Genomic DNA, 9987 nt, shown 5'->3' with positions numbered 1-9987 from the left:
TTTTCCTTTTTTTTTTTGTTTTTTTGGCCCCAAATCCCCCTTTTCCGCCACGACTCCCCCCCCGACCCCCGTTTCCCGCGGTTTCCGCTCCTTTTGGGCCTCTTTCCCCCACTTTCTGCCGAAACATCGGGGGGTTCCCCGGGCGGGGGGGTGTTGCGGCCGCGTCTCCGAAACGGGGCAGCAGCAGCGGTGGGGGGGAATCCTCTTTTTCTAGCGTTTCCCCCCCAAAAAAGGTGCCGGGGGAGGCGGCCCGGCACCGCATCCGGCTGCGGCTTCTCGGGGTGGGGGGGGCGCTTTTTTTGGGGGGGAACCCCCTTTTTTGAGGGCAAAGAAGGGGCAGGTTTTGGGGGGGTGGGGAGCAGCGTCTGCGGAGAAGGGGGAGGATGAGGAGGGAGGAAGAGGGAGGATGAAGAGGCAGGACGAGGCGGGAGGATGAGGAGGGAGGATGAAGACGGAGGATGAGGAGGGAGGCCGAGGAGGAAGAGGAGGCCGAGGCGGTGGGATGAAGGCCCCCCCCCCCCCTCCTCGCCCCAGGCCGCCATGGAGGCAGCGAGGCCGGAGGCGACGGCGGGCGCCGCCGGGGCTGAGGCCGGGCTGCAGCTCGTGACACGGCGCCGCGGCGCCCGGCCGGGCCCCCTGCGCCTGCTGGCCGCCGCCGCCGCCGCCGCCCTCGTCTCGGCCGCCGTCGCCGCCGCCGCCGCCCTGGCGGGTGAGGAAAGCTGCGAAACGGCCCCAAAATTCGGGCCGGAACGGGCAAAAAAGGGGGGGGGAACCGCCCCCCAAAAAAGGGGCGGTTTGGGGACGGGACGGGGGGGGGGAATCCCCGTGGGAGGGTGACGGGGACCCGGGGGGGTTGGGACAGCCCGGGGCGAGCGGTGACAGCGTTTGGGGCAGAATCCGGCGTTTTGGAGGCAAAAAAGGCCATGGGGGGGCCAAAGGGGGCATTTAGGGTAAAAAAAAGGGGCATTTGGGGGGGGAGAAGGGGCATTTGGGGGGCAAAAAGGGCGATTTGGGGGCAGAAGGGGCATAAAAGGCCACTCGGGAGCCCAAAGGGGCATTTGGGAGCCAAAAAAGGGTATTTGGGGGCAAAACGGGGCAGCTCGGGTCAAAAGGGGGCATAAAGGGCCTCTCGGGGGCCCAAAGGGGCATTTTGGGGCCAAAAAAGGGCATTTGGGGGGTGGGCGAGGGGAGGGGGCGAACGCCGGTGGGGGGGGGTGGGGGGATTGGGGACGATTCGGGAGGATTTGGGTGCCGGGACCGCCGAACATCATCACTTTTTGGAGGGGGCAGTCGGAGGCAGGTTTTGGGGCGAAAAAGGGCCGTTTTGGGGCGGAGGAGGTGACGGCGGGAGCTGCGGGCGGTTTTGAGGTGAAAACGGGGCGTTTGGGGGCAGCGGGGTGTATTTTGGGGTGAGAATGGGGTTTTTTTGGGTGCTGCCGGGTGGTGCAGGGCCCGTTTTGGGGTGAAATCAGAGCGTTTGGGGACAGCGGGGGCACGGGACAGATTTTGGGGCAGAACCCGGGGATTTTGGGGGCTGGCAGGGGTGCAGCGGGTGGCTGGGGCCGTTTTGGGGTGAAACGCTGCCGTCTGGGTGCTGCCGGGGGGCGCAGCGGCGGGCGCGGGGCAGTTTGGGGTGAAAGCGGGGCATTCGGGTGCTGATGCCGTGGGGTCGGGGCGGCTTTGGGGTGAAAGCTGGGTATTTTGGGTGCAGCGGGTGACACCGCTTTTGGGGCAAAACTTGGGTTTTTGGGGCACTGCGGGGGGGCGCAGGGTAGGTTTTGGAGTGAAAGGGGGCATTTGGGGGCTGCCACGGTGGGACAATTTTGGGGCAGAACCCGGGGATTTTGGGTGCCGATGTGGGGGGCGCAGCAGCGGGCGCGGGGCAGATTATTTTGGGGCAGAAGCCGGGGATTTCGGAGGCTGACGGGGGGCGCAGCGGCGGGCGCGGGGCAGATTATTTTGGGGCAGAAGCCGGGGATTTCGGAGGCTGACGGGGGGCGCAGCGGCGGGCGCGGGGCAGATTATTTTGGGGCAGAAGCCGGGGATTTCGGGGGCTGACGGGGGGCGCAGCGGCGGGCGCGGGGCAGATTATTTTGGGGCAGAAGCCGGGGATTTCGGGGGCTGACGGGGGGCGCAGCGGCGGGCGCGGGGCCCTGCGGCGCCTGCCCCCCCGGCTGGCTGGGCTTCGCCGGCCGCTGCTACCTCTTCTCCGAGGCCGAAGGCAACTGGAGCCAGGGGCTGGGGCGCTGCCGGGCCCTGGGCGCCTCCCTCGCCCCCCTCGACAGCCGCGAGGAGAAGGTGGGGGCACGGGGTGGGGGACACCGGGGGGACCCTGGGGGGGACACTGGGGGGGACACTGGGGGGACTAAGGGGATGCTGGGTGGGACACTGGGGTGACACTGGGGGGACTAAGGGGACGCTGGGGGGTGGCACTGGGGGGGCCCTGGGGGGGACACTGGGGGGACTAAGGGGATGCTGGGGGGTGGCATCAGGGGGGACACTGGGGGGACTAAGGGGACGCTGGGGGGTGGCACTGGGGGGGCCCTGGGGGGGACACTGCAGGGACTAAGGGGATGCTTGGGGGTGGCATCAGGGGGGACACTGGGGGGACTAAGGGGACGCTGGGGGGTGGCACTGGGGGGGCCCTGGGGGGGACACTGCAGGGACTAAGGGGATGCTGGGGGGTGGCATCGGGGGGACACTGGGGGGTGGCACTGGGGGGGCCCTGGGGGGGACACTGCAGGGACTAAGGGGATGCTGGGGGGTGGCACTGGGGGGACACTGGGGGGGACTAAGGGGACACTGGGGGGTGGCGCTGGGGGGACCATGAGGGGGACCCTGGGGTGACACTGGGGGCACTAAGGGGACACTGAGGGGTGGCATCAGGGGGACCCTGAGGGGGACACGGGGGGACACTGGGGTGACACTGGGGGGTGGTGCTGGGGGGACCCTGAGGGGGACCCTGGGGTGACACTGGGGGGACTAAGGGGACACTGAGGGGTGGCATCAGGGGGACCCTGGGGGGTGGCATTGGGGGGGCACTGGGGGGGGACTGTCCTCCAGATCAGGGTGTTAGAGGCTCGGATGCCTGGGGGGGGGGGTCTCCAATGGGTGCTGGAAGGGTCCCCGGTGGGTGCTGGTGTCCCCATGCTGGGCGTCCCTGGTGGGTGGTGGTGTCCCCACGCCGGGGGTCCCTGGTGGGTGCTGGCGTTCCCATGGTGGGGGTCCTGGTGGGTGCTGGTGTCCCCACGCCGGGGGTCCCCAGTGGGTGGTGGTGTCCCCATGCTGGGGGTCCCTGGTGGGTGCAGGGAGGTGTCCCCATGCTGGGGTCCTGGTGGGCGCTGGTGTCCAGGTGGTGGGGGTCCATGGTGTCATGTCAGGGGTCCCCTGTGGGTGCTGGTGTCCCCATGCTGGGGGTCCTCAGTGGGTGGTGGCATCCCCATGCTGGGGGTCCCCGGTGGGTGGTGGCGTCCCCATGCTGGGGGTCCTGGTGGGTGCAGGGAGGTGTCCCCATGCTGGGGTCCTGGTGGGCGCTGGTGTCCAGGTGGTGGGGGTCCATGGTGTCATGTCAGGGGTCCCCTGTGGGTGCTGGTGTCCCCATGCTGGGGGTCCCCAGTGGGTGGTGGCGTCCCCATGCTGGGGGTCCTGGTGGGTGCAGGGAGGTGTCCCCATGCTGGGGTCCTGGTGGGCGCTGGTGTCCTCATGCCGGGGGTCCCCCGTGGGTGCTGGTGTCCCCATGCTGGGGGTCCTCAGGGGGTGGTGGCATCCCCATGCTGGGGATGGGGGTCCCTGGTGGGTGGTGGTGTCCCCAGGCCGGGGGTCCCTGGCGGTGACGGGGCCGCGTCCCCCGGGCCAGAGGCTCCTGGAGCGCCACAAGGGGCAGCCGCACCACTGGGTGGGACTGTGGCGGGACCCGCAGCAGCGCTGGCGCTGGGCCAACGGCTCCCACTCCCAGCCTTGGTGAGCACCCGCCCCGCCACGGGGACACCCGGGGACGCTGATGGGGACCCCATCACCAGCGATGGGTGCTGGAACCCCCACTGAGGTCCCTCTGGGATGGGGACCTGGGGACAGCGATAGGGACCCTGCCACATGGGTTCACCTGCCACCACCAACGGGCACCCTGTGGGATGGGGACGGGGACCCAACCATCAGGGATGGGGATGGGTGCTGGGACCTCCACCGAGGTCCCCTGGGGTTGGGAACCCTGCCACCAGGGATGGGGACCTTGTGGGATGGGGACGGAGACCCCACCACCAGAGATGGGCACTAGGGACGGGGACAGTGTGGGTGGCTGGGGGGAGGGAGGGAGGGAGGGAAGGAGGGATGGAGGAAAGGAAAGATGGACAGAAGGATGGAAAAATGGAGAGACGGATGGAGAGACGGATGGAGAGACGGATGGAGCAGGTGCAGGGATGGATGATTGGTTGCATGGAGGGATGGAGAGAGGGATGGATGGTTAGATGAAGGGATGGATGGAAGGATGGATGGAAGGATGGATGGAAGGATGGAGGAGAGGCAGACGGCTGGAGGCACGGACGGGGGGATCCGGCAGGTTCGAGGTGCGCGGCGGGGCCGATTGCGCCTACCTGGGCGACGACGAGGTGCAGACAGCGAGCTGCGCCTCCGAGAAGAACTGGATCTGCGCCAAACCACCCGCCTGACCCCCTTCCCGAAACCCTCCCCCCAAAACCCCCAAACCCCCTTTTCCCCACCCGGAATAAACCCCGGCATTTCGTACCGGCTCCTCGGCCGCCGTTAGAGCAGCACCGGGTCCCGCCGGCAAAGCCACTTGAGCTCGGCGCTGCAGCTCTCGGCGTCCGTGCGGTTCCTCTTGAAGACGCCGCAGTCCCGGCCCCGGCCGCCCCGCAGCCCGACCCTGCGGACACGTCAGGATTGGGGCCGGCCGCTCCCGACGCCCTCCCAAAAAAACCCTTAAGAGCCCCAAAACGAGGCACTCACAGCAGGCGGTGCGCCACGGAGCCGTCGGGCCAGAGCCAGGCGCGGGGGCCGGGGCGGTAGCGCAGCCCGATCCACACGGGGTTTTGCTCCCGGGCGACGCTCTCCAGCGAGACCTGGCGCCGGGGAAGGGCCGTCAGCGTCCACCGAGCCCCAAAATCCCACGGGGAACGGGGTTTTTTGGGGTAGCACCACGCAGGATGCGCTAAAGTCCACCCCGAATCCTCCAGGAATTGATGTTTTTTGGGGTTCTACCATGTGGGATGCTCTAACGTCCCTCAAATCCCTCCGGGAACGGTCCTGCTTGGGTGTCGTGTCATGGGATGCTCAAACGTCCCTAAAATCTCCAGTAATTGATGCTTTTGGGGGTACCGCAGCTTGGGATGCTCTAATGACTCCCCAAACCCTGGTGGAAATGGTGCTTTTTGGGGTCCCACCATGTGGGATGATCTAATGTCCCTCAAAACTCTCCAGGAATGGTGGTTTTTGGGGGTCTCACCATGTGGGATGCTCGAACGTCCCCCCAAACCCCCTGGGAATGGTGTTTCTTGGGGGGTCCCACCACGTAGGATGCTTGAACAACCCCCCAAACCCTCTGAGAACACTCTTTTTTGGGGGTGCCACCATGTGGGAGGATCAAACATCCCCCCAAGCACCCCAGGAATGCATTTTTGGGGGGTTCCATCACACGGGATGCTCGAATGTCCCTCCAAAACCCTCCAGGAATGGTGGTTTTTGGGGGTCCCACCATGTAGGATGCTCAAATGTCCCCCCAAGCCCCCCCGAGAACGGCAGTTTTGGGGGGTCCTACCACACAGGATGCTTGAACATCCCCCCAAACCCTCTGAGAACGGTCTTTTCTGGGGGTGCCACCATGTGGGATGCTTGAACATCCCCCCAAGCCCCCCGAGAACAGCAGTTTTGGGGGGTCCTACCACACAGGATGCTTGAACATCCCCCCAAACCCTCTGAGAACGGTCTTTTCTGGGGGTGCCACCACGCGGGATGCTCAAACATCTCCCCAAGCCCCCCGAGAACGGCAGTTTTGGGGGGCGGTCTCAGCACTCACGGCGGCGTCGAGGTCGCGGGCGCCGAGGAGGCGGGCGGCGCGGGCGGCGCAGTCGCGGGCGGCGCCGTCCCAGGGCCGCGGGGCGGCCGAGAGCCGGTAGCAGGCGGCGCCGTGCGGGGTCCAGCCCCGGGGGCAGAGGACGCAGGGGGCCTTCGGCCTCGCGCCGCCCTCCTCGTCCTCGCCGGGCCGGGGGCAGAGGCGGCGGCGCAGCTCGGCCACCAGCTCCTCCGCGGAGCTGTTGCTGCAGCCCAGCCGCGGCTGCGTCCCGGCTCTCGCCGCTCCCGGCGACCTCTGGAAAGCTGCGGAGCACCAAAACGCGGGGAAATCACCCCAAAAGGCAAAGCAAGGGGGCGCAGACCTTGTTTCCCCTTCCTCGCCCGGCTTTTCCCCCTGCTCTTTCGCCTTCCCCAGCCCGTTTTCCCCCACTTTGGGTGTCCTTGCCCCGTTTTCCACCCTCTTCCAACATCCTTATCCCGTTTTTCCTCCTCTTTCAGCACCCTCATCCCATTTCCCCCCCCACTTCCAGCACCTTCATCCCTTTTTCCCCCTTTTTTAGCTTCCTCCTCCCATTTTTCCCCTTTTTGGCACCCTCATCCCGCTTTTTCCCCCCTCTTCCAGCACCCTCATCCCATTTCCCCCCCCCACTCCCAGCATCCTTAGCCCATTTCCCCCCTTTTTTGGCATTCTCGCCCCGTTTTCCTCCCCCTCTCCCAGGCACCCCACCCCCCTTTTTCCCCTTTTCGGGGCATTTTGACCCTGTTTCCCCCCCCCCCCCCGGCACCACCGCGGGAAGGAGGTGAGCAAGCGTCAAACGGTCCCGAGCTGGCAGGTTTCCCCCGCGGCGAGCGCGAGAAGAAAAACACCCAAAACCAATGATTCATCGCCCCAAACCGCCCCCGGGGCCGATGGGGATTCGGGGCTCCCGGGGAGGGGGGGGTTGAGCCTCCTTTTCTGCTGCGTTTTTTCCCCTCGAAAACCAATTTTTGGGGACCAGACCCTCCTGACAGCCCTGGAACAGCCCCGGAAAGGGGAGGTTTTCTTTAATATCCTCCTACATCTATAGATCGATCCCTATTTTTTTTATTTATCCCTCCCGGGCTCCAGCCGTCTCCGTCGATCCCCGTTTCTACCCGTCGCCCTCCAATTTATTTACGTCTCATCACCTATTTCCATCGCTTTCTATTTATTAACCTGTTTCTGTCTCAACACATCTCTGTTTAACAATCTCTGTACATCTATCTGTACGTATAAATATCTCTCTCTAAATCTCCTACATACCTGTATTTCTCCCTATATGTATTTTTATATACACTGTTTCTTCATATATTCCTCTATACCTCTTTATATTTCCCGCTATCTGTACATTTCTATGTTTCTATCTCTGTGTATCCCTATATACCTGTCTTTATATCTTTCTCTAATCTCTAACGCCATCTCTACTTGCATATATTCATCTCTATGTTTGTCTTTCTCTACCACTCCCTGAACCTCTATCTCTCCCTATACGTTTCTTTCTATATCTGCCTTCATACATCTCTAACTCAACCTCTATTCATCTCTAGTTATGCATCTCTATATGTACCTCTCTATAGCTCTCTACTCCTCTCTACACGTCTATTTCTCTTTCTACACGTATCCCTATTTACTTATCCCTATATACATATCTCTCTATGCTTTTCTATATATCTTTTTATCTGTATCTCTACCTCATTCTGTGCTTATCTCTATACAGCTAACTTCATGTCTCTATACTTGCCCTTATTCAGCTTTTCTATCTCTATGTAATTACCCATCTCTGCCTCCATCTCGGTTTCTCGACCCACCCGTCTCCGGTCACCTATAGCCGCTCGTCCCCCCCCCCCCCCCCCGTCCATCTGCCAGCACCCCTCTACGCTTAATCGCCTCTGGCGCTCCGCCTTTATCTAGACATCGATTCACCTATAGACCTGCCTCGAGCTACGGCTCATTATCTATTTCCCTTTATCCACACCTACATACGTGCCCAGATGCTCATTATACTGCGTATATCCCTGTACCCTGGATTTAAGCTACGCGCCGTATATGAGCTCTACCCTGTATATAAGTTGTGCCCCATATATGAACGATGTCCCTGATACGAGCTATACCCCATCTATAAGCTACGCTTTGGGTATAAGCTCTACCCCACATGCGCTGTATCCAGTATATGAGCTATGTCTTGGGCATAAGCTGTACCCCGTATATGGGCTATAATCTGTACGCATATTACACCCCTATATGAGCTGTGCCCTGCGTATGAGCTCTACCCCATATATAAGCTCTACCTCATATATGAGCTACGCCCTGGGTATAAGCTCTACCCCCTATACGAGCTGTAGCCTGTATATGAACTTTACTCCTATATAAGCTCTACCTGTATGAGTGGCGCACCGTCTATAAGATCTACCCGTATATAAGCTCCACCCTGGGTATAAGCTGCTCCCGGTATATAATCCATGCGCCCTATATAAGCTCTGCCCATGAGCTGTACTCGTGTACGAGCTGTCCCTGTATTCCTGCTACCCCCATAGAACAGGCGTCCTGTATAGGAGCCGGGCCCCGTAGGGGAGCTGCAGCCCCTATGGGAGCTATCCCCGTATAGGAGGTGGCCCATATAGGAGGCGGACCACGTATAGGAGGCGGGCGCCGACTCACCCAGCACAGCCAAGGCGATGACGGCGGCTCCCAGCAGCGGGTACCCGGCGAGGGCCAGGCTCCAGCGCGGGCGACGGGGACAGGGACGGCCCGGCCGGGCGGCTGTGGGGACGGTGACAGGGACGGTGACGGGAGGCCGCGCTGCTGTAGACCCCAGGGGATCCCCCGAGCCTCCCTCCCACCATCCCTCCTCCAAGTGTCCCTCCTCCAGCCCTCCTGCGTCTGAATGTCCCCTCCGACCCTCTCCTTCCAACCAGCTTCCCAAGCATCCCTCCCTCCCACCATCCTTGACCCTCTCCTCCAACTGTCCCTCCAACCCTCCCTCCGAGCATCTCTCTGACCCTCTCTCCTCCGTCCCTCCAACCCCCCCCGAGCATTTCTAACCCTCTCCAAGCATCCCTCCTCCAACCATCCTTCATCTGAACGTCCCTCTGACCCTCCTTCCAACCATCCCTCCCAAGCATCCCTCCTCCAACCGTCCTTCATCTGAACGTCCCTCTGACCCTCCTTCCAACCATCCCTCCCAAGCATCCCTCCTCCAACCGTCCTTCATCTGAACGTCCCTCTGACCCTCCTTCCAACCATCCCTCCCAAGCATCCCTCCTCCAACCGTCCTTCATCTGAACGTCCCTCTGACCCTCCTTCCAACCATCCCTCCCAAGCATCCCTCCTCCAACCGTCCTTCATCTGAACGTCCCTCTGACCCTCCTTCCAACCATCCCTCCCAAGCATCCCTCCTCCAACCGTCCTTCATCTGAACGTCCCTCTGACCCTCCTTCCAACCATCCCTCCCAAGCATCCCTCCTCCAACCATCCTTCATCTGAACGTCCCTCTGACCCTCCTTCCAACCATCTCTCCCAAGCATCCCTCCTCCAACCATCCTTCATCTGAACGTCCCTCTGACCCTCCTTCCAACCATCCCTCCCAAGCATCCCTCCTCCAACCGTCCCTCCAAGCATCTCTCCAACCCTCTCTCCTCTCTGACCCTCTCTCCAACCCTCTCCCCTTCCAACCACCCTTCCTCCAACCATCCCTCCCTCTGACCCTCCCTCTCCCCTGCCGGCGCCCCCCGCGTACCGCGGCCCCCGGCAACGTTCAGGTCGGCGTAGACCACCTCGTCGGCCATGGCGGGCCGGGAGCACCGCCGTCCCCGGTGTCACGCGGTGGCCGTCCCCGCCGTGTCCCCCCCCCGCCGGGGGCGCGTCACCCTGGGGTGAATCACTGCGCCCGCACTCGCGGGGAGGGTGAGAAAACGAGAGCGGCTGCCAAAAACAACCACCTGAAA

General features: G+C 62.9%; 1 protein-coding gene across 1 annotated transcript; it reads left to right on the top strand.

Annotated features, from left to right (window-relative positions):
• Positions 1-540: 540 nt before the first annotated feature.
• Positions 541-4873, top strand: LOC138063812 (C-type lectin domain family 2 member B-like). Its single transcript, XM_068923841.1, has 4 exons — positions 541-709; positions 2138-2298; positions 3857-3960; positions 4556-4873. The coding sequence occupies exons 1-4, from the start codon at positions 541-543 to the stop codon at positions 4662-4664; spliced, it is 543 nt and encodes a 180-aa protein (XP_068779942.1). The 3' UTR covers positions 4665-4873.
• Positions 4874-9987: the final 5114 nt, after the last annotated feature.

Source organism: Struthio camelus, chromosome 36, assembly GCF_040807025.1.
Source record: "Struthio camelus isolate bStrCam1 chromosome 36, bStrCam1.hap1, whole genome shotgun sequence".
Lineage (NCBI taxonomy): Eukaryota > Metazoa > Chordata > Aves > Struthioniformes > Struthionidae > Struthio > Struthio camelus.
The sequence above is the reverse complement of the archived record's forward strand: the minus strand, read 5'-3'. Positions and strand labels throughout refer to the sequence as shown.

Excerpts from the sequence above, each read along its gene's own strand:
- LOC138063812 (XM_068923841.1), top strand. The coding sequence starts at position 541 with ATGGAGGCAGCGAGGCCGGAGGCGACGGCGGGCGCCGCCGGGGCTGAG. Across the intron at positions 2,299-3,856 it reads TCGACAGCCGCGAGGAGAAG|AGGCTCCTGGAGCGCCACAA; the intron begins GTGGGGGCACGG and ends CCCCCGGGCCAG. Across the intron at positions 3,961-4,555 it reads GGCTCCCACTCCCAGCCTTG|GTTCGAGGTGCGCGGCGGGG; the intron begins GTGAGCACCCGC and ends GGGATCCGGCAG.